Source organism: Misgurnus anguillicaudatus, chromosome 3 (assembly GCF_027580225.2).
Source record: "Misgurnus anguillicaudatus chromosome 3, ASM2758022v2, whole genome shotgun sequence".
NCBI lineage: Eukaryota > Metazoa > Chordata > Actinopteri > Cypriniformes > Cobitidae > Misgurnus > Misgurnus anguillicaudatus.
In genome coordinates this window covers 6,263,949-6,288,433 of record NC_073339.2, presented here as the reverse complement: position 1 = coordinate 6,288,433, position 24,485 = coordinate 6,263,949, and the positions used below count along the sequence as shown (strand labels likewise).

The following is a 24,485-nucleotide window of genomic DNA, read 5'->3' as shown; positions in this document are numbered from 1 at the left end:
TTAAAAATGAAGTTTCCTAGCACACAAGCACACAAAAGGTTATACAGACTATAAAAAGAAAAGAAAGAAATGCCTTTATTTTACATTGTATTGACAGTCTGGCTCACATAATTTTTTTTCTTTGCTCAAATGCCGTTTACATAATGAAAATATCAAATGATTGTGTGCAACAATATTTATACATTTTTGAGTGTGGCTTTAGTCTCTAAATCTTTTCGTATCACGTATTCAGATATTCTGAGATCAGAAATGATGCTGAAGGGGAATTAAAGGTTTGACACCAAACCAGCAACTGTATAAAATTCATAATATGATAATATATGAGAAAGTCTCATATAGGCTAGTGGCCAATAGAGAGCGCCATCTTAAAGCGAGATGTGCAATATGATCCTCCATTAGGAGGTGAACCCAGCAAAGACTATGAATCTTAGCCCCTCTATTATTATACTATGTATAGAAAATAGTATTATATAAACAATCACTAGCATACTCTGTATATTTATTATTTTAATATTTATTATAATATAAAGTTCAAAACACATAGCCTAAAGTATGTATAGTATTTATACTACTGCAGTTTATTAATTATTAAAATATACTACAGTGTGTAGAAAGAAAAAGAACGAAAGAAACCTCGCCTTCCATTAAATAGAGTCAATCAGCGATGGAAAAAGACTATTGGGGACGGGGCGCTGTACCTCTGTGAGTGTTGTAAGCATTTGCGCATGCGAACTTCATGGAGCTACCTTAATAATAAAGTGGGTTATTTCGCGAAATCTGAGTTTAAAAAGCAAAAATTGTGATAAAGTTGATGTCAAGTTGAATTGTTGGTCAGCAATATGCTTTTTTGTTGTGACCTTGCGAGAAATTTTAAAGATATCGGTCTTCTCCCATTCAAGTAGATAGGACTAGGTCTCGTATGACTGAAACAGCTGCCCGGAGGCGCCGCAAATATGGCTGCCGAGTGTTGTGACTTTCCTTAAAGGGACTTTGAATGGATGCGCTTAGAAACAGGAACCATTTACTTTTCGTTTAAAATTGAAAGGCGAGAGAAAATAAAAACGGTTCCGAAGTGGTTTTGATTTGTGTCTTTTCAACGAATTTAATCCACATCTCGGTAACCGTAAGGCTCGTGATGCTGCGTACTGTAGTTACCTGTACACACCTGTGGGAGTGAACCCACGCGTCATTTCTCTAAAGAGCGCGCGCCGCTTCCTTAAACATACACGCAAGGCTTTCACGTCGAGCCACAACGACACAAATTTCCCGAAACATTTTCGTTTTTTGTGTATTTGAGATAATAATATGGAAACGATTACTTTTCTTTTGACTGGGTGATATACTGTGTGAAAAGTGGTTATAATTCAATGGCAATAATGCGGATACACGGCTATGTCATTGCCTTGATCCTAATCTCGGGAACAAAGGTTGTAGGTAAGGTTTTATTTATTTTATTTTATCTATTTGTTTATTTATTAGTATAAATATTTATCAGTAATAATATCGCTGTTGTTGTTGATTTTGAGTAATTTAAATGTTCATGGACGTTTAATTTGGTCAAATTGTTTATGAAGATAAATATAGATATCTTGATAAAAGATAAATTAGATATGGTGGTCTATTCATCATTAATTTACAACTGATACTGACACTTGTCTTGTTAACTTCTTAAAAATGGAAAATAACTTGCATAGCCTATAGAGGAAAACTGGGGCATGTTGTCACAATTTTTCAGTCAGTCCAGTGAAGCTTTTATCTACAGAAGTCAATATTATGTATTATACATATTTAAAAGTTTTAGATATTTCAAAGTCAACTAGTTCATCTTTATTGCTCACATAAAGGCATATATCAATGAACAAAAGCAGATGATACTGTCACAATAGAGCTTTGACTAATGTAATGCTAATGTATACTATGTTTACATATAGTCCTAAACTCTTCTGATCTCTCCTATTGTCTGTACAATAATACATCTAAATTTATGTTACAATAACCCACAGTTGGGTTTGTCCACGTTTGATCCAACCACGGGTTGTGTAACAACCCAACATTACTGTACAGAGTTTCATTTGATTGGAAATTGGAAAGCACCATTCATATTCATCACTATAGTGTGGGTGTAGGTTCAATCGGCTGGTAAATCGGTGGCAGTTTTTATTACTCTTCCAGGTAAAATTCATCCTGACTACACACATGGCATGTTAAAACACGTCCCCGAAAGGCAGATGTAGAAACGACTTTATGTAAAACACCTAACATTTCACACATCCTCACTTGTGGTTCTCCATACAGTGTGCTGAGAAAACAATCTGGAACATCCTGGGAGTTGATTATTCGTAAAATTATTAAATTCACTACAGATGTGACAGTCACAGTCATATGGCCATCAGATAAGGAAGTTAAATCTCTGCCTGTAAAACAGATCTGGTTGAGGGTGTTAAGAAATGCAATGCCATAAAGTTGGGTGTGAGGTATATGATCATCTTAAGCGAGTTCTAGGAAGGTGACAGCATTAAAAAGGAAGTTAAAGTTCCTCAGTTCTCACCATTTCAAGCATTAAGAAACCCTTATATTACCATAGATTTCTCAGAAAATGTCTGTATGTAAGAGGAAAAGCTGTGTGCGTGTTTTATGTCCACATGTCTTTTGTCTTTGACGTGACAGCGAAGCGTGATGGTTATTGGTCAACAGCCAGAACTTGGAAAACTAGTTTGTGAGCTTCATTACACAAAGAATTTTCAGTGTCAAATGTGATCAGGTGTAAGATGCAGGTTAAAGAGAAATGGTTTGCAAATGCAAGGTCTCTTAAGCATCCAAAGAGTGCATACAAAGTAAACGAATCATGTCTGTGACACAGACACTGGTATGAGGAATAACTGAATTATGGGCTTTGTAAATAAATGACAACTGATAACAAACAGCAGGTGTGAACGTGTATATAGGGGCGTTCAGATGGGGAAAGACTATTTATATACAATTCAGGTGATGCTGTGGGTGTTTTGAGAACACTGCTTATCCATTGAGACCCTGGAGAGAGAGAGAGAGAGAGACTGGCTGAAGTCATGTTGATGTATCTTTATACAGTAGTTATTGTTATTAATGTAAATGGGCCTTTACATCCTCGGGGAGGCATGTTCATATTCGACCCTAAAAAATAAATTATATTCTGTAAAAATAAAGTTGGTTCAACTTAAGAAAGTTATCTGGTTGCCTTAAAATTTTAGTTAATTCAACTTAAAAATATTGGTTGACACAACATTTTTTACACTTTTTGAGTGAACTTATACTTTTAAATTTGAATTAACTCAAAATTTTAAGGCAACAAACAAATCTTTTTACGGGCACTGGTCTATGAAATAATTATTTTAAGTTGGATCAACTTAAAATAATATTTCTATTGGTAACACTTACAAAAAAATTTAAAAAATTAACTTTAACTAGTAATATTTTAAGTTGATCCAACTTTTTACAGTGTAGACAGTCATATTTTGATAGAAGAAAATAAAGTGTTTGGTTCCAAAACCAGAACTCGTGTTTTAATTGTGCATTCCAATTAATTTCAATCAAACAAACCTCAGTTGGTTTGTTTTGACTTAAGCCTTCATAACAAAAAAATACACGAAATACAGTAGCACAAAAAGCATAATAAAAACATGATAATATAATAATAAACATGTTTTGACAAAAATTTAACGAGAGTTATCTCGTTTTGGAACCAAACTCTTCAAACATTTATATTATAATTATTTTGAACCGATCACATTTTTTGAATTGTGACATTATTTTCATTTCATTATAGCACATTTTCCACCTCCATTATTATTATTATTATATCATTATTATTATTATTATATAGCATCGGGTATTGTCCTAATATTTAAAATGGATAATTTCGCACTACAGTTTTGAGAATACAATTAGTTCACATTATAATACAGCTGGCATTTTGCAACTCCCAACAGACATAGACACTGAAATAGACATGCATCTTCTTTACAAAACATGCAAACACATAGAGACACATGGAGACCATAAATCAAAGATGAAATAGGAGAGCATCTCAGTATCAGACATAAGAATAAAACAAATACACCTGAACAATGAAGTTAGTGGGAGGTAAGTTATAATAGCATTTGTTCTTGTTCTTAGCTCAATTCATAGCTTTGCGTTGGCAGCACAAAAGTCATTAAATGACAGTGTAGACTAAATGCATTGTAGCATCTGCCAAGGGCGTAACAACTAGTATATTAAATATAAATCTACATTCAAAAAATTTTAATTTGGATTTACTTTTAAAAAGGTGTGTCAACAGGTTCAAGCAATCTCAACAAACAATAGTTCATTTTACAAAAGAAGTAAACTTAACAAACTTAAGTAGTGAGTTAATTGTACTATTGAGTTAATTGTACATGAAAAATGTAATTAATGATAAAAAAGATTTGAATAATGCCATTAAATAAACTCCACAACCTTCTATTAAGAATACCCATTTAATAAGTCAATAACACTGAATCAATCAATCAGTCAATCAATCATAGTGTAGCTGCTCAGTACAACTTATCAAATACATTACTAACATATTATACATTTCAAACCTTTGTTTTTGTTCTAAAAATATATGGAACACGTTCAATTTACTCACTTGGCAACTTATTACTCACTTACCCATCTAATAGTGCTGTAAGTACTGTATTTTCCAGACTATAAGCCCCCTGGAGTTTAAGTCGCATCAATCAAAAATGCGTCATGAAGACTATACGTTGCATTTATTTACAAAATTATTTCACAAAATCCAAGCCGAAGAACAGACATTTAATGTGGAAAGGCAAGTTATTCAGTTAAACAATAGCACACAGAATAGCAGGCTGAATAGGTGTCCGTAAGGTAACGTAACATTATCAGTAATTTACATGATACACAATAGCCTGAACATACATGGAAGGCTAAGTAGGCTAAATGAACAGAACAAGCCAACGCGCATCAAGTTCGCAGGCTCGTCATCACTGAATTCATTAAATGACATAAATACAGGAGCAGCATATAGCGGACTCTCACAGCTGTAGATATATATATACAAAATGTATTCATTCTGACTTACAAGTCGCATCTGACTATAAGTCGCAGGACCAGCCAAACTATGAAAAAAAGTGCGCCTGTAGGGCCGTTCACATATAACGCTAACTATATTTGCGTCGTTATCACCGAACGATAACAATACATTTATGCTAATTTGCTCGTGCGCACGACACTAGCGCAAATCACTTGCCTTTAATACTTGCTTATTTCTTGTAAGTAAAACTTTTGCAATTGTTTACATGTCACTGAATATGTAAATATGCTGTTCGTGTTGCATTGGCACAGCAGGTAACAGCAGATGTCCTCAACACGCTGCATTTCGCGTAACTCTAACAGTGAATCTAATAGTTAGTATAATGTCTTACCTTTTTGCGTAGTTAATGTAGTAGAATAAAAAGCATTACTTAGTAAATTTCACAGCAACTGCATCTTGTGAATACCTGAGGTCATTTTATGTTATAGACCTCAGCAATGAGCTTTACTGTCATTTCAAGTGTGCGTGCACTTAAAGTTCAAATAGATTTGATTGGCTGGGAATGGTTTATCGTTCATCAGGTGAGAGAAAAAAATCGCTCAGAAAGTGATCCAAACAATATCGTTCATTATTTGTATCATTATAGTTGTGGTGTGAACTCCGCTATTCTCTTTAATATAAAATGATTTTTAATATTATATTTTGTATAGTTATAGTTATCGTTATAATGTGAATAGTATAATATTATATTTTTCCTGTTAAAGTCTGAAAAATACGGTAAAGCTGACAAGACACACTTTTTGTTTAATTAACTCAATTAAATTAAGTTTACATTGTTAATCTCAACATGAAAGGATTAAGTAAAATTGGCAAACGTGAAAATGTTGCAGTATATAACAAAATACCATTATCAAAAATCCCATTTACAACTAAAACTCGTGGCATCTTGCTTGGCATACAGGCTGCCTGTTATTCTCCAAAATGATTGACAGACAAAAATGCCTTGAATCATTCTGATTGGCTGAGCAAAGAATCCGACCAGAGCCACATTTTTGTTTGAAGTTTGCAGAGTGTAACACTGTCACACAAGAGTTTGTTTTCTTGTCTATGACATCTTGCAGGTGTTAACAGCCCATTAAATGCATGATAAATGCTGCTGATATAACCGAATATATAAATTAACTACATAAGGGCACTGAGCTGCAAACACTATAAACAATACTAATATAATATTGTACTATATGTGACCCTTGACTTAAGTCGCACAGGTATATTTGTAGCAACAACCAAACAATTTTTTTTACAGATTTATTTATGCCAAAAATCATTAGGATATTAAGTGCAGATCATGTTCCATGAAGATATTTTGTAAATTTCCTATCGTAAATATATCAAAATTGTATTTATCATTAGTAATATGGGTTGCTAAGGACTTCATTTGTACAACTTATAAGGGATTTTCTCTATTTTTCAGATTCCAGATTTTCGTATGGTTGGAACTTGGCCAAATATTGTCCTATCCTAACAAATCTTAGATTAATCATGCAGTGTTCAAATAAATGAGCAAGTTAAAATTATCTGTAGTAGTTTAATAAAAAAAGTATGAGTCAAAAAGTCCTATTGGTGCATCTCTAAATGTCACAATAAAAAATCTTAATGGTTTCTTCATGGTGAAGATGTCTTTCTCTTTTGATTTTGTCTAGGACATATTTTTGCCAGACATGAAATGCATGAAACCGTATCATTTATTAAGCTTAAATATGATGAACTCTAATTCTTTTTCTCTTTCAGCTCAGAGCATCCCGGCCCCCAGCAATGTGTCCATAACGTGTGACAGCTATAAAGTTGAAGTACACTGGGAATATCCAAATCTCAAAGGTGTTCACTTCAAGGTGGAAGTGCAGGACTCTATGAACGGGTATATAATCTGCTTAAAAAACACAACAGCTCTGTTCCAAAACCTAGTGACCTGCCTTAGATGCTCTACATTTACATTACTGCGTTTCAGTTTAAAAATGCTTTATGTTTGCTCCGGTTAGGCCTGACATACACATTACACCCTCAGGAACAGACTTGTGTAATCGCTGCAGACCCCGTTTTAGTTTTTACCTCACACTTATGTAAGGGGTGGGTGCCCACATTTGCTCCCTGATTGGGTTTTTAGGATCCCTGTCTGATTTGTCAAGCCACTATCATATAACCATTAAGCATCTAAGAGATGACAATGACCGCAACTACCGTGTAAACAATAACATGGAAACAGAACTGCAGGCTTTGCAGAGCTGTTCAAATGCTCTTTTTAAGCACATTGTGTGTTTATTCATACAAAAAGACACCCCAAACAAGCACATAAGTACTACGTTAAACGTCTTCACCACTAACAGGATCAGGTGTGTTTGATTAAGGTTGGAATAAAACTCTGCAGAGACAACGGCCCTCCAGGAGCAGGATTGGACAACCCTGCCATATATCATACAAATAGCATTCTGTATGCAAAATGCGCAGGGGGCCCAACACACGCCCTTGGATTAATTTCCAGTTTGGCATTAGCATGTTGCTTTTCTTACAGTGTGATGCTGTGTCAATTTTGAAATGTGTTTGGCCATAGTTCCTAACACAATTCAAGTACAGAAAGGATGTAAACTGTCTTAGGGGCCAATCACACAGAATGCATTTATGACAGTGGCAGCTCACTTGGTTTTGAAAGACTCAACAACAGATTTAATCTTTTTCAACAACTTCAGAGCTTCTCCTAGTTGTTTATTGTTTATTTTAGTACTTTAAGTGAATGCCAGCATTCATTTGTGCTAAAAAGGATATCGTGATTTTTGTTTTAATGTTATTATTTATCTGTGTTTCAGAAAAGAATCACAAACTACATATGATCATTGGATAAACATATCCAACATGTTGAAGAATCCAGCGTTCAATCGCTATGTTGTGCATGTGACAGCCGTACAGGGGAACATATCAAATAAACTCATATCAGATGTATTCAGCTTTAATGAGAATGCCGTGAGCACTATTAAGTGTAAGTGAACATTTTGTGAGAAAGTCAACATCAAAGCACTAAAACCAAACCTTACATAGCATTATATTGAAGTGTGTTGCTTCAAGTAAAAACACCATTATTGTTCACTTTATGATATGAACTTTATGTTATGCAGACAGTAAACAGTAAAATGACAATAAAATGGGCAAATAATGAAGAGACGACTTATAAACTTGTTTTTTGGTGTGATGTGGGATGTTGTCCTGAGATTGAGACAAAAATGTATTTTTTGATTATCAAAATATGATGAAAATTGGTTAATGAATAAATAGAATAGATATACATTGGGCATAGGTGGGACCAAGTCATTGTTTGAAGTCACAAGTAAGTCTGGAGTCTTCATCGGGTATACATGCTATTGAATTTACATGTGTTTTTGCCAAAATAACTTGTAAGATGTATGATATGCCCTTGTGTAAGCAAAGTCTTTTAAATTTAACTTTTAAATTTAAAGTTAAATGATTAGATATCTATTGAATTTACACTGCCAGCCCAAATTTTGCCGTGTTTTAGATTATAGACATCTGGGCTGTATATTAGACGTGTTATAAATGCAAAATTGGATTATTTCAGGAGAAGATTGGATTCTGTTATGCTATTGAAAGTGTTGCATTTATGAAGTATTACATTAATGGAGTTTTTCCGATTTTGTGGGTTCAGGTCGGTTGGATTTTCCTGAGGTTTCGCTGTCTGCCAAAGAAGGAAAACTTCATCTAGAGTTCCCCAACCCTCTGCACCTGTACAAAAACACACCGGCTCTCCGCAATAACACAGAAATACTCTCTTATGTTGCTGAAACAGAAGAGGTTAATATCACAGTAAGGACATTCAACACATCATCCAGTCTGTGAAAATCTTGTGAATAATCTTGATGTCTTTAAAATTGACTGAGTAAGATCATGTCAAAAATTGAAATCAATGAGTAAACTCAAACTTGCATGCTCTTAATCTCATTATTCAATTATGAGAATTTAACAGACAGGGTCACGTTTAAGACTATTTAATTGTATTAAAATTTGCCACAAAAGAAATTAAAGACATAACTGTGTTAGACAAAAATAACAATGAATAGACCTAGCTTTAGTCAATAGATAAGGAATGCTAAAGGGATATTTCATCCAAAATGTCAAATTCTGCCATCCTTTACTTCCCCTCAAGTTGTTTCAAACCTGTTTAAATTCAATTCAATTCAATTTTATTTATATAGCGCTTTTCACAATTGTTAATTGTTGCAAAGCAGCTTAACGTGAGTAAATGTAAAGGAGAACACAGAAAATCAATAGATAATATAAGAAGTAGAATATAACGGCTAAGAATAAACCATACAAGCTAGGGTATTAATAATGTAGCGTATACAGTAAAGTGCTAAGTTAAGCCAAAGTTGGCTGACTCTCCCTGGGACGAAAAAACCCCCTAGGAGAAAACCCGGTGGGAAAAACTCCTAGAAGGTCAAAAACCCTGAATGTCTTAGTTCAGTTAAAACAAAAGAAGATATTTTGAAACATGTTTGTAACCTAGCAGATCTGGGCAACCATTGACTTCCGTAGTATTTTTTTGACCTATTATGAAGGTCAATGGTGCCCCAGATCTGTTTGGTTGCAGAAATTTAAAAAATATCTTCATTTGTGTTTAACAGAACAAAGAAATGTATACTTGTTTGTAACAATTTGATGAAGAGTAAATGACAACATATTTATTTTGGGTGAACTATCCCTTTAAACGCAGAAGAAATATTTTAAGGTCAGGATCACAATTTAAATTTTATTACATGGCTGTTAAACGGCAGCCTTAATACGCATTGCTGGAAATGGCTAAGAGTCACTGCGGGGCACCCTAGTTGGGGACACGTTTTCTATTTTTAAACCATAGTTGCTTAAAATTCCACTATATTAATGTATTGCATAATGTTAGTAGGCTATGAAAAGTATGTAAATCCTCTACGTGTTGAATTGGATCTTCATCCCCTTATAAATCACTCCCTGTACTCCCCCCTCATTTTCAACCCTGCTTATATTTATCACGCCCTTACTATTAATTAATACAATAATTGTTAATAAACTCATGTCATTATGTCAATCCTTTTTGAAGTCACATAACTTGTTTTCTGTGAAGGATGTGTGAGTTACGTTACTAAGAAATTTATTTATTATTTCGACAAATAAATGGGAGAAAAGTTGCGGATTTGAGTTTAAAACATGCGAGACTTCAATCGCCTTTGCAGAGGAGAGAGAAGAATACTGCGTCAACCTAACAGGAAAAATTGGACAACGATCACTTAAGGACAAGAAACAGCAGTGTTTCAAGGGAGACCTGAAGAGCTGTAAATATACTTTGTGTTTAGGGATGCACCGATATATCGGCCTATAATCGGTATCGGCAGATAAAAGCATTTTTCCTCACTCGTTGTTTTCCTCATCGGCCAATTTTTTTAAACCAGACGATGGTCAAGGCAGATTATAACCTGGCAGTATCATTTTTGAATTTAGTGACAATGAAAACAGAATTGCAGTTCGTACGCCCTGCACTTCACATTTGATGTTGGATTTCACAACATCATAATTTAAAAACAAGGAGTTAAAAGCAAAACTATCAGCGTGTATCGGTATCAGTAGATGTCATCCCAAGTAATCGAATCTGTAATGGCACAAACATTTTGTATCGGTGCATCCCTTTTTGTGTTTGTATTTGTGTTGCGGTTAATGTACCTTGTCGTGCACTACTACTAACAAAACTGCATATGTGTACAGCTGAGGGTGCAGAGGAAAGAGAAGAAATCTTTGTCAACCTAACAGGAACAATTGGACAAAAACTACTTAAGGACAAGAAAGAACCGTTTTTCAAGGGAGACCAAAAGAGCTGTAAATAAACTTTTTGTTTAGGGATACACCGATATATCGGCCTATAATCGGTATCGGCAGATAAAAGCATTTTTCCTCACTCGTTGTTTTCCTTATCGGCCAATTTTTTTAAAACCAGACGATGGTCAAAGAGGATTATAACGTGGCAGTATCATTTTTTAATTTAGTGACAATGAAAACAGAATTGCAGTTCATATACGCTCTGCACTTCTGGGATTTCACGACATTATAATTTGAAATAAGGAGTTAAAAGCAAAACTATCAGCGTCTATCGGTATCAGTACGTCATTCCAAGTAATCGAATCTGTATTGGCACAAAACTTTGTATCGGTGCATCCCTTTTTGTGTTTGCGTGGTTAATGTACCTTGTTGTGCACTACTACTAACAAAACTGCATATGTGTACATCTGAGGGTTATGTGACACTTTGATTTTTTTTCTCCCGAAGATCCACATTTCACCACGTTCCTGTATCCAGTGCTCGGAGTTGTTTTGGGGCTGCTGTTCATAACAACTATTATAACGCTGCTAGGAAAGAGGTGCAACAAGAAAATACAGAAGAAAGCAGCGATGGCTTTTCCCAAATTCCTGGTAAGACCCATCCCCATTTTATTTTCCTTTAGATGAATAGCACTTCACGCTAAATGCCAAAGTATGGTCTATTTTTACGTGTACGCGGAATGTGCGTGACAAATCTACGTCATCAGTAGAGCACACGTACCGAACAAGCACCGCTGTATTTTTGCGTAGGTTGCGCATGCGCCTACAGGAGATGCATTTCATTTTCTCGCAATGCGCATTCGTAGAAGGTCTGTGTACACGTACGAATAAAATATTATATACTTTTCAAAGCTGTGCGTTCGGCCATACGTGTACAGTCGCATACACATAAAAAACAGCTTTAAGAGTATAGTCTGCATAGTATATTTTGCTTGTACATGTACACAGATGTTCGACGCATGCACATTATGTCAAAAATCCGGCGGTGCGCGTACTGTAAAAAATCACGCAGGACACGTTTTGATTCGCAATTTTTGGCATTTCAAAAATTGCTTTTGTCAAGCAGCCTGCACTTTAGCAACCGTTACGGTACATTTGAGTCAGACAGACGCGCACAGAACTGCTCGTGTGCTTGTTTTTAAAACATTCGCACACAGATTTCCCATGCCAGTCTTACTGGTTAAATATTGATACTGGTTAAGAAACTATAGACTCCACCTTCTAAAGACTGTAGGCTACAGACAATCACCTGAAATTCAAATTTAGGCAAGTAATAGACACACAGGCAAATCTTCTAAACAAAATGTCAACATTGTGTTGTTCACAAGCAGCATTCCAAAAATGGGATTGGTTATGTAAACACTTTTTCTGGTTTGGTAGGTTTTCAAGCCAACACAAACACACCTGTGCGAACCTCTAAATGTGGAGGCAGAAAACGTGGCGAGGGATCTTCAGATCCTACCGGTCACGTCTGATGAAGATCCTACGACGCAACTCACCAAATTAATAGAGTTCTCTGATGACGAGCCATCAGAAGGTCAGAGTTCAGAACACTACGACAAGAACGCAGAAGACGGTGATCTGGAGGATATAGACACTTCTTCCATTGACACGGAGGCCGTAGACTCTACCGGTGGCCTATCATCAGGCTACGACTGCCCACATGCCCTCAGACTGGAGATGAGTCCTGGAGATCTAGTAGAAGGTTATAGATCTTAAACACAACATGATGGTTTAAAGAGCCCTACAGGTGAAGGCAAGTTCCAGAAAAGACATAGTAGAAACCTGTAACGATTTCCAGGAACACGGCCCGGACCAGAACAGGCAGTAAATGCGAAACTTAAAATTGTAAGCCTTCAAAAAACAAATTGGAATTTCCCTGGAAATTCTGGTTCACGGCATTACAAAACAAATGCTTGAAGCATTTGTCATCATGATGAGCATTGATACTGTCAGAATCAAACACCTGTAAGGCAACTACAGGATTATTTTCAAAAGACTTTTTTATGTATGCTTGTATATATGAATACATATTGTATCTCATCATCTTTTTTGTCAAAATGATCTTGTGTGTTCTTGAAAGGTTTTAACAGTGCTGCTCAGGTTGTGTGACTCATCACATCTAGATCATTCTGTCTAGTTCATCCCAATAACTTTCGCACAAAATACTGAATACAGCATTGAAGTGCATCAGCTAACGCTAACTAGAATAAGCTGGGTATCAAATACTGCTGCTGCAATTTTGGTGTCCCAAGTTAATGTGCCAAGTAAATTATTTCCACATTATACTCATGATTCTTAAAGGTGCAATGTGTATATTTGAAAAGGATGCCAGAAATGCAATATAAATTTTTTTTAAGATGAAGCCCTTTACTGTTTTTATTACCATAGAATGAGACTTTTTTATCTCCATACACTGCGGGTCTCCTTACATAGATGTCGCCGCCATGTTTCTACAGTAGCCCTAAACAGAGTGTTTTGTCACTACGTTGCGTCAGATGACGACATGTTTGTCCTGTGGGGGCTACTGTAGCTTCTAATGCATTTCAAAAGGGGGGGAGCTGTGGACTGAGCCATTGTTGCAATTCACCACCTCACCACTAGGGCTGTGCAAAAATATAGATACAGCTAACTATCGTGATAATTTTTCCATGATAGTCGATCGATATTTTAATCTTTACTATCGATATTTTAAAACCCATCAAATCCCTCTGTGTGCGTCAAACGACCTTCTCTCCCGCTGCTGTAGTTGTCGCTGTACAGTTGTCTGTCATATATAGCCATTCGGCCAATGTCTCAGAAGTTAGCGGGAATGAGAAAATGGCAGAAAATTTAAAAACGCCTGCAGTGACGTTTGGAAGCACTTTGGCTTTAAAAAAAGGACATTTAAAAAAAATGCTATTTTTTACATTTGTAATAAAAAACAAAGAAATATTATTGCAATGTATCGCAGCACGTAATGTATCGTATGATACATTGTATTATGCAGCACGTACCGTGATATGTATCGTATCGTGAGGCCCTTGCCAAATACCCAGCCCTACTCACCACTAGATACCACTAAAATCTACACACTGCACCTTTAAAAAGCAATCAATTAATGGAAAAATGTGTTGGGTCAAAACTTTATTCTTTAAATCTTGTAAACTATATTATCAAGACAAAGCATTAAACTGAAGTCACCATGAAATTTAAAATATATTTCTGAAATATTTTGGTATTTTTATAAATTACTAATCTGTGAGCTTCATTATTTTTTTTAAATCCAATGTGCCCTCATAATCTTTAATCAAAAACGCTAATCTCCGCCCCTCCTCGAAATGATCTCTCTTTACTTTCCATCACAAGGAATGGGTTCGGGATAAGATTGCAGCAATTGGAAGTTAGCAACTTCCAGCGATTCAAACCATTTTCTATGGATGAATTCAAGTCCTGCCCTCCCCTTCATCTCTACGACGAGGAAAGAGAATCGCTACTTCCGTTTCATTGTGACTACAGTTTACAGAGAGCTGATAGATCAGCTGCTAATAGATTTGACTTTTACTGTATGTATATTTTGAAATGTTTCTAATGTGTATTTTTATTAAAAGTGATTTTGGATTGCAGTTTTTAATGCATAAAGATTACTTGCACACATACTTTGAAAAGACTGGAGGTTTTATATACATTTCAAAGCATACAGGAGACCTTTGTAGCTATCGGTTGGTAGCTGGTGAGAAATATGCACATTGTATTTATATCTATATAAATATGATCATATGCTGACGGACAACATTAAGAAAAAAAGTTGCTTTCGATTTGGTTCATTACGATGTCTTTTATATTGTTTCAAAAAGAGTCACGCACATTTAAATCTTGGTCATACCAAACATCATTAAGAAAATGATGTCATTACACACCAATGATGTCAGACACACCCAAAGCAATAATGTAGCTTCATTTAAAGTCATGTCTTCAGTAAGGTCCTGTAGTCACTGCTACCACGCTGACGTTTACAATCTCTTGATGGTATCCAAAGTCCTACGAGAGCTTCAAGCCCTGAACATTTGCTCTCAAATTCACCATCTGCTTTTCCTGCATTTGTTTTTCCTGTTTGAATGCCATTTTGTTTGCCTTTTTTTCCGTCCTCCTCTCCTGCACAAACCAAATGATATCACAGGTCAGGAAAAATGACAAATCACATAAACGATTCACAATGAAAATTCTCTTTTAGATTTTGTAACCGAAGAAAGTTGAACTTTTCAAGAAAGGGCGAGTGGTGTGTGTCTATGCAAAAGTGCGGTGGGTTACCAGGGAGTTATGTTGTTGGTGTTTGGAGTAGCAAGACTCCATTAACAAGCGTTTATGCTGGTTATGTGCCAAAGCTTAACACTCAGATCTGTATCAGTTACATTTATTAATGTTAAATGTCCCGAAACATTAGCGATAAGATCCTGTCTAAAGGTTATGTGTGCAACTGGGCGTGTTGGGAACATTATCCTATGTTATCTGATGATGGGATAAGGACACCTCACTTCCTGATTGGCTGAAAATGTCTGCAACAGATAATGCTGATAAAATAATCTTTTTTGATTGGATGGGAAAGAGATATGCCTGCACTAGTAAGTATATGAGATTAATGCATATATAATACAAATAATATTCTCAGTGTAACTAAAAGAGGAATGAAACACTGCCATCTGGAGGTCAATGCCACATATGCACCTTCCTCTCCATTTTGATGGCCTGTTTTCTGGCTTTCCTCTCGTCTGTGTTTTCCTCTCGCGAGCGGGGCTGTGTCGAAACTCTGGGCAGATCCGAATCATTGATCCTCTCCATTCTCTCAATCTGTTTGGCTGTCGGACCTCTTTTCTCCAGGACTTCCAGAGGAATGCCCGTCTTTTTTGACACTCGGATCTGCTTGGGCTGCAAACATACAGCTTTTATTCGTCACACATATATTACCAGCAGTGAAACGTGAGTCAGGTCCACTCCATGGACAGTGCAATTATTAAAGAATACAACACAAATTAAAATGATACATAAATATAGGTATAAAATAATAAAAAAGTACAAAATATAAAGAAAGATGTATACGTAGAATTAAATATGGGGATGAACAACATGTGCATGAATGTATACAGTAAACTTAAATATTAAGATACACATCTTGTTTTGTGGTATCGGATATTTGTAATATAAACAGATTGTCTTTATATTTGGTTGGGCAGGTCAAACCTGACCGGTCACTCCAGCTACCTGACCATAATAGCATCATTCATTACTTTCTCTTATAAATGCATTAAAACGAATCAATGTCAATGTGAATCAATCTCAAATAACATAATGTTCACTATTTTTCAATGAAATTACTTATTCATACAAATTCCAAATAGATTTTTTACTATGGGCTGCCCACCTTGTGGCTGTAGATGATAACATCAATATGTGTTGAAACAAATGTAAAATCTTAATGTAGTTGCATGCAAAGTAGATCTTGATTTGAATTGAAAATATAACTCAATGAATGTCCAACCCTCAACTACACCTTAAAGCAACACTATGTAGTTTTTTTACCTTTAAATAATGTCTCTAAAATTATTTCAGTGATAGAACAACTTTTTAACTGGGCAAATTGTACTGTTGCTGCAACCTGAGCAGCCTCCTAGCTGCTACAAGCACACTCTGAAAGTGGCGGTGGAGGGTAGGAAACACAGCCCCGCTCTCCCCCTGCCTGCAGAAGAGTGTCTGATACCAGGCACAGTTGCGCTTTTCAACCACATGGGGGAGCTGTAAGTCATTTTTACATGGAAACTACATAGTGTTGCTTTAACAAAATAAAAAATTAGCCGATTAAAAGGATGTCTTTACCTTAGGAGGGTCTTGGATGAGTTTGGGTCGGTTGTACAGGTTAGAATATGTGCCTGTGTGGAAAAAGTATATATGATGATCTATTATTTTGATCTATATCAAGCTATGTATATATTCAACACAACTGCTCTGGGCCCGGTTGCACCAACTGGATCTAAAGAAAAAAGTTTTGAGTAAGTCCTACATCGAGCTTAGCTACGTCTGAATTTGTGAAAAATATTTACGCCTTTTGCACCAACTAAAACTTTCATCTACAGCTCAATCGCAGGGATAGTCAACACTGTAGATATGTATAAACATAGATACAAATTGGCGGACATACGTGAGATGATCAAATGATGTAACAGTCCGGTTGTAGACTTCACTCACAGTTTTCCAGGATACAACGACATTGCAGGGTTTATGAAGCAGAGGCTGCGCAGAGATTTATACACCAATGTTTATATTCTCGAAAAAAATGGGCTAACCTTTCACATGTGAGAATGTGTTGTTTTTGTATAACTAATATTGCAATTTATAATTTTATATAAACCTAATATTTAATGAATGAACATTTCATGCCGTGTTAGCAAACACTTTCTTCTTGGTGTATTGTGTTAATTTAACATTTATAATGTTTGTGTCTTTAACAATTGATCAAACATGTATATCTAGCCCCCCGTGTTCATGGAACATTGTGGCAGGGTTGCCAGATTTGCTCAACAAAACCAACCCAATGGCCAATTAAATCTAGCCCAATGCCCTAGCCCAACAAAATCCTTCAACATTTCACCCGAAGGAAAAGTAATCCGCATCTCCTGTTTTAAAGTGTTCACCGCAGACTTGGCAATGCTGGTTGACCTACTTCCTTGGACCGTTTAATATGGCAGACGATTAACGTATAGTGGCCCATAGAAACAGCCGCTAATGTCGTGTCTATGTATATATGTATAAAGAGTTTGGTTCCAAAACACGTTAAACGCCATTTTTAAAATCAGGACAGTATTAAAAAGAAAATTATTAATTTTACACAAAATCTGATATTCTTTGTGTTATTCTGTCATCTTTTCTCCATTTCTTCCCAAAACGCGATAAAAGCCAGTCCTCCTTCTCAGCAGAATGCACTAAATCCGCTCAACAAATCACTTGGTACCATTACACGCATTGTAAACAACAATGGTGGCGCGTTGAATACACACAAAATCCTAGTTTTCCTCATCTACTTTGTACTTCGTGTTCAACAAACAAACAAAAACAAAATAATACTTTGATGGCATTGATAAACATATGGTGGTTTTCTGTGGCGGGGAAAAAATGCAAGTCATCAACATCTAATAATTTATGTGAGAGGCATCAAGCTTCTGTCATGCTAACACATTGACCCCTGGGGATCTTATGAACCTACTGACCGTCCTTCAACGTGATCCCCAGCCGATGCCTGACCAATGACCACCGGCTGAACCAGTTTAATTCGCTTACCCATTCACATACCCCGATAGGATTTATATATATATAAATATATATGTATCTCTCTCAGAGGTTTTTCTCCTCCTAGGAGTTTTCCCCCTGGACTAGCCAGGAGGGTTTTTCTCATCCCATGGAGAGTCCGCCATATTTGGCTTAACTAACTACTTTACTGTATACGTTATATTACTACTACGCTAGCTTGTCTATGCTTTTCCTACATCTATTAATGTAAAGCTGCTTTGAAACAATTAACAATTGTGAAAAGCGCTATATAAATAAAATTGAATTGAATGAAAAACGTTCCATTATTTTACTCAAAGTCAATGAAAATCGAGCCGGACTTAAACATTTTACAGCCGATCGCTGTCAAAAAAGTTCAGTGACGACGTCCCAATGATGACAGCAGCAATGACAGTGTTCTTAATATAACAAAGTAAGTGTTTTGGTTAATGCCATTAATGTTTATTTTTTAATCCGTGTATACCACTAGTCAACTAAATAAATATAACATGGCAAAAATTAATGCACATTTATATACTGATGCAATAGATTTATAGCTTTTTTTAACTTGGATTAGATTTATTGCATTTTGCGGAAAAAATAATCAGTTTTTATAATAAATCTTTGAAAATCAAATTATGGATTAGAATTTTTAACGTTATTATAACCTAAAGATGCTATGTGAAAGTTTGTAACAGAAAATAGTGGTTTTCATCAAATCACTTTCTTGGTATAGAAAACACATTTTTACACAAATTAGTCTAAATGGATTTATTTTGTTTTGGAACCAAACTCTTCATATATCTCTCTATGGTTGAGATGGCATTCATGTTACTATGATTACAAACTTAAATTTTCTGCCTCCATAATAATGCATTTTACATCCAGATCTTACAACCCGGTGTACCTCCAGCTGATGCAACCAACCCCTGGATTTACAGTTAACTTTGTGTTCTTCACATGAGGTGTAACTTACTGATGATGGTCTCACAGTCCCATCTCTCTACTGGAGGCTCGATGACCATCGCCTCCATCTCCACCACCTCCTGATCTTCATCCTCATCTTCCTCTCTTACAGAGGGCAACTCTGCAGGACCCAACTGATCTGGCTTCTGACATCTACACACAAACACAAATACAGATGAAGTGATCAACCTGCTGGAGTGACACAAACACACACACAGATGTCATTCACACACACTAACTCTTTCTCTTTCTGTATGAAGTAGTCTTTGATGACCTCCTCAAGCCGGTTGCTGTCCGGTTCGATGTAACCCTCCAGCTCGGCATTATCCAGAGCTCCGATCTCATCGTCGTCAAACTGTTCGAAAAACTTTTCAAAAGCACACAGCACAAGAAACAGTGCTTGAAGGAATTGGACACCCAAATTTGTTTATATGTTAAATCTTCTGAAGCGAAAACATGTTTGTGTGAAATATCAAATGTTATTATTTTATTAGTTTATTTAGCAATTGATCCATCACGTGTCTGCGGCAACATACAGATCAGCATGCTAAATTTAAATACGGTGGTTGATAATGTTAAATCTTATCTTGCGACTAGTTGTCATATGCATGTTTTATCATGAACCAATGAGATCGAAAGTCATTAACTGATCTGTAAGTTACCATGGATCACTATATTATAGCACAAACTTATGGTTTCGCTTCAGAAGTTAATGGACACGTGTGTCTGTCTGCCCCAGTGTTTTGCTGACTTACCTTTTCAAAGCGATCATCCAGGAGCGTGAGCTGCTCGTTTCTTCTCATGACGGAGGAGGTCATGGAGTACTCGGTAAAACGACTCTTCGTTTCGCAATCCATAAACATGAACTCTCGCAGACGGTCTTCATCATTCTCTGACAGACCGCCTGCCGAGTCATAGTCTTTTTCCTCATCTTCATCATCATCTTCATCATCCGTGTCCTCCCATTCATCATCATCATCATCACCTTCACTGAGGTTGAAAACCAAAATGGCTGATGAGAAACTGCTTTGAGCAGGGTTATTACAAAGCTTGTGCGATATCACGTCAACACAGCTTCTGCGTTTCATGATTTTATTTTATTTGTCAGCGTTACCCCATGATGTCATTGGCCTTGATGACAAAGTCATCATCCAGCATGTTCTCTGGGTCCTCAAAATTAAAGTCATCATCCAAAGCAGCGACTATGTCTGGGTCCATATCCAATCGTGGCCCTGGATAGATATATATCTTATAATACTTGTATTTTATTTAGTCCAAAGAGTTAAACAGCCAATGAGGACTTTGACATGCTGTGATAAAGGATTAAAGACAGTCAGACATCAGGCCAGTTTGATGATGTTAATCTGATTCTGGATCAGACACGGTCGGCTCACCTGAAATAGGAGCGGCTTTGTTTAACAAACCCACTTCCTCTTCAAACTCCGTCGCAAACACAGACGACGGCAATGTGATGGAGGCCTGCAGTCATGAGAGATCAAAATAAACTTATCTGGACACATCAAACAACATTAATCATGTGACATACAGGAGATTGTGTGGATCGTGACACTATCAACATTAATACACGGTCCCTTACTGTTGCTGTGCAAATATGTTCAGTAAAATATATACATTTATATAACGCCAAGATCAGATTACACATAAAGATATATGTTATGTGGCCTCACAGGAACACGGGCGTCATCTCCCTCCAGCTCTTCATTATCCTCATCATCATCATCCTCCAACTCCGGCATCCTTAATCGAGCATCTCTGCGGACGTTAGGAGCGGAGATGAGCTCTGTGGTCTGGGACACGTCTTTCAGATGCTGCAGGTAGTCGTAGTCATCGTCGAAAAACACACCAAACTTGCGTTGCTCATCTTTCCTCTTGTCCACATCTGCCTGTGTGAACACATCCAGAACTTTAGTGACACTGGCAGGATGGTGAGGTTTTAGCCCAGTCCTCCTCTGGACCACTAAAAACTCTTCACTAACATTCATTGAGAAGATAAAATAGTCGAAAGCAGGTGAATGACAGTTTGTGTCGTATTTCACATTAAAGCAAAAGAAGGCATTGCATAAAGGTTATTTTTAGATATACACAGTGTTATACAGACTACGTTATAAAGCCCATTATTTCATAGACCAATACTTTTTTTAAAGAAAAAAATCACATTTCACACTACATTCTTATTATTCAAAGATAAAATGCAGTTTTTGTTATTGCAATGCGAACTAAAGTGTGACACAATGTTTGTGTTTTGTGATTTCTTGTATGTGTATTTTCTTGATATTCATCCATGTTTCTGTGGTCTATATAATGCCATCTACATGTTGTCTATAAACTTATGTCTTTATAATGACGCATACATGAGATGCGTGTCATTTGTACGCTTTTTGGTGAGAATATATATATATATATATATATATAATTGTGTCTATATAGTTATGCGTATATAATAACCTTGCATATATAATGCTGTCCAAATAATGAGGTCTAAGTAACGCTGTATATATATTAACCTCTTAAACCCTGAGGACCCAGTCCCGGGTACAAAATTTCGTATTTTGACTCAAATAAAATATTCTTTTAATCTTTAATGGTCCATCATGGACCCCAGTAACACATATGAGATACTGTTTGAAAGCTTAGACTCTCTACTTTCTCCAGATATGCATCACTTTGAGAAATCTTTTACTGTAAGAAAGTTATTTACACTTAATTTACACTATCACCCCCCCCCATAATTTTTTATATGATTTAATATTCACATATTTCATATTTTTCAAGTATGACAAACATGGGCAAGTCTTATATCAAATGAAAGCTCTCATTCTCAGGAATAAGGCTACAGTGTTATTTTTGTTCTATTATCAACACATATCCAACAATAGTTGAATGAATAATAAGGTAAAAAATCGTCTTTTGTAAACATATGGGAAAATTGAGTGTGGACTGCCTCAGATAGCACATATAGCCACAAATGATACACCATCTTTTCTCTTAGGTCCTACTCTAAAAAATGAGTCCATTCACAGCATTTTCTTAGGTTGTGTGCATGAATAATCCCTTGTTATTTATTATATGTCCAAAACAAAAAATTCATATTTATATGAAAAATGTATTTTCGGACACTTCAGTAAAATGAAAATAACTTTTGAATGCGACATGCTAAAGAGATCATTCTTTTTTTGGGTGTTTACTGTCTGCTGCTGCTAACAACCAGAACTGTCTGCAGTCTGCTAGAGCACCCAGAACCAGAGTTATACACTATCAGAGGCATTATTTACAACATATAAAAAGAAAATTTGGTGTTTCATCATATGAAAAACAACATAAATAACACTATTTGTCACAAACAGCAGCTTTTTATGTAACTTCAAAGGGTTTTCTTTAAAATGATATAAAGCAATTGCATTTATTCCACTGTATGTGGTTATGGGAGCACTTCAAATGTTTTTAGGCAGAAATTGTATACAAAAAGGGTATTATTCCTCCCATCAGTTGGAGTAAAATAACTTTTGCATAGATTATGATAGAGAAAAAATTCCTTTTTCCTCTGTAAGCTGGCAATTGCTGGAATCAAACAAAACTGTCTGCAGGGAGCTGAGGCACTCAGGGCCAGAGTTATACACTTTTAAATAAAAACTTTAGAAAAAAAAACATCAAAAAGCGCCTATTTATTTTTGTGTTTATTAGAGGACTGACATCACATATAACCATGTTTAGCACTTTCAACAGTGTTTTATGTAATTTCAAAGGGTTTCCTGTAAAATGATACCAAACATTTGTATGTAAACCTCTGCATGTGGGTATGGGAAGCTTTTGAAATTGGGTAGGCCAAATCCAGGCGAAAATCCCCAAAATAGCTTCAGGGTGGAAGAAGTTAAGGGCTATATAATTATGTCTATTTAATAATCTTGCATATATAATGAGGTCTAAGTAATCTTGCAATCTATATTATGAGGTCTATTTATAATGCAAACAGTCTATATTATGCTATCTACATACTGACGTCTACACACAATGTGCAATAAATTGTGATCAATATATAATGTAGTCAGTATAATAAGGTCTATGTAATGCCATGTGTATAATTTTTAATAATAAGAAGGACAGCAAGTTATTTAGTATTATACCACGGGTCTGTTGAATGCTGCATTCTGATTGTCTGAGAAATGTTCTATGGGTGTTGATTATTTTTCTGTAAACCGCACACCTAACTTGTCAAATGTCTTAAAAATAGGCACCAGAGCAATGTTTGTGGTAACCGTGGTATAAGCGGAATAATTGACTCCGGTCCTTTGAATTATTTTCTTATAATTCAATGGCCCGTCGTCAATTATTCCTTACTTACCTTAGCAGCAGGTAAAAGCACGTGTTGAGGAGCCTTCTCATCCGCGGCCAGCGGGTCTTTCTGACTCCTGTGGACCAGATGAAATGATACCGCATTCTTCTTATTGATAAAAGCTTTCTTCTTTCTGTGAGGCTGCAAGAAGACAAGAAAATCACAGCTCATCGATATTACAGTACCACACACGGCTGTCTCATATTAACACTGCGCTTTAACTGCAGTAAACATATGAGTTAGTGAATGTTTCTAACAATGTGTGCTTCGATCAAACTAAGCGAATTAATACTATAAACCTATTTTGTTGAAAGCATAAACAGATTATTTTTTATTATCAATCACGTCCAAATAATAAACTTATAAATAAAACGTGTGACGTCTACATTCAGTGGGTTCGCTTTAAAAACAAAACCAGACAAACGTTACTCACCATTTTTTATGACAACGATTGTATTTTTTGATGTTTTGAAATCAAGAGTCACGTTAAAACCATCAATGTTACGTTAAATTGTTATCTATCGAGTCAAAACATGAAGACCCTTCTGTCAGTAAACACATGGACCAGAGCGGACATTTTGAGACTGTACCATTTCTGAAGAGTGAAGGGAATGTGCCATAAACCGGCCGATCGTCTCGTATATAAACGTTATTGTTTATAAATAATTAATATATATGACATAGTTTTCTCTGTTTATAATTATATTTTGAGATAAGTAAATAAAAACTATTAAAGAGCGACCTTTTCAAGTATGAAGACACCTCTAGTTCACTTTTGGTTTAGTCTAAAGACGTGACGCATTGATGACGCTACTAAAAATCGCTGTGAAAATGTAGGCAAAAAATAATAAAGAAATGATTAAAAACACTAAAACTAAATCATCAAGCAAAACTATTTTTTATTAAATGT

At 35.9% G+C, this 24,485-nt stretch overlaps 2 protein-coding genes across 2 annotated transcripts; one reads left to right on the top strand and one right to left on the bottom strand.

Moving 5' to 3' along the window:
* The first annotated feature begins 1,056 nt into the window (after positions 1-1,056).
* ifngr1 (interferon gamma receptor 1) lies at positions 1,057-13,847 on the top strand. The gene is made up of 8 exons (XM_055204310.2): positions 1,057-1,434; positions 6,845-6,971; positions 7,915-8,084; positions 8,766-8,923; positions 10,263-10,425; positions 10,853-10,963; positions 11,411-11,553; positions 12,343-13,847. The coding sequence occupies exons 1-8, from the start codon at positions 1,368-1,370 to the stop codon at positions 12,679-12,681; spliced, it is 1,278 nt and encodes a 425-aa protein (XP_055060285.2). The 5' UTR covers positions 1,057-1,367; the 3' UTR covers positions 12,682-13,847.
* Positions 13,848-14,901: 1,054 nt separating this feature from the next.
* ltv1 (LTV1 ribosome biogenesis factor) lies at positions 14,902-24,179 on the bottom strand. The gene is made up of 11 exons (XM_055204309.2): positions 24,009-24,179; positions 23,585-23,716; positions 20,913-21,128; positions 20,619-20,703; positions 20,339-20,456; positions 19,980-20,214; positions 19,464-19,591; positions 19,235-19,377; positions 16,813-16,865; positions 15,667-15,867; positions 14,902-15,096 (listed from the first exon to the last, which is right to left on the bottom strand). The coding sequence occupies exons 1-11, from the start codon at positions 24,009-24,011 to the stop codon at positions 14,983-14,985; spliced, it is 1,428 nt and encodes a 475-aa protein (XP_055060284.2). The 5' UTR covers positions 24,012-24,179; the 3' UTR covers positions 14,902-14,982.
* Between the last annotated feature and the right edge of the window lie 306 nt (positions 24,180-24,485).

Excerpts from the sequence above, each read along its gene's own strand:
- ltv1 (XM_055204309.2), bottom strand. Across the intron at positions 20,704-20,912 it reads GAGATGACGCCCGTGTTCCT|GCCTCCATCACATTGCCGTC; the intron begins GTGAGGCCACAT and ends TCATGACTGCAG. Across the intron at positions 20,215-20,338 it reads AAGGCCAATGACATCATGGG|TGAAGGTGATGATGATGATG; the intron begins GTAACGCTGACA and ends TTTCAACCTCAG.
- ifngr1 (XM_055204310.2), top strand. The coding sequence starts at position 1,368 with ATGGCAATAATGCGGATACACGGCTATGTCATTGCCTTGATCCTAATC. Across the intron at positions 10,964-11,410 it reads CAAGGGAGACCAAAAGAGCT|ATCCACATTTCACCACGTTC; the intron begins GTAAATAAACTT and ends TTTCTCCCGAAG. Across the intron at positions 11,554-12,342 it reads TGGCTTTTCCCAAATTCCTG|GTTTTCAAGCCAACACAAAC; the intron begins GTAAGACCCATC and ends CTGGTTTGGTAG.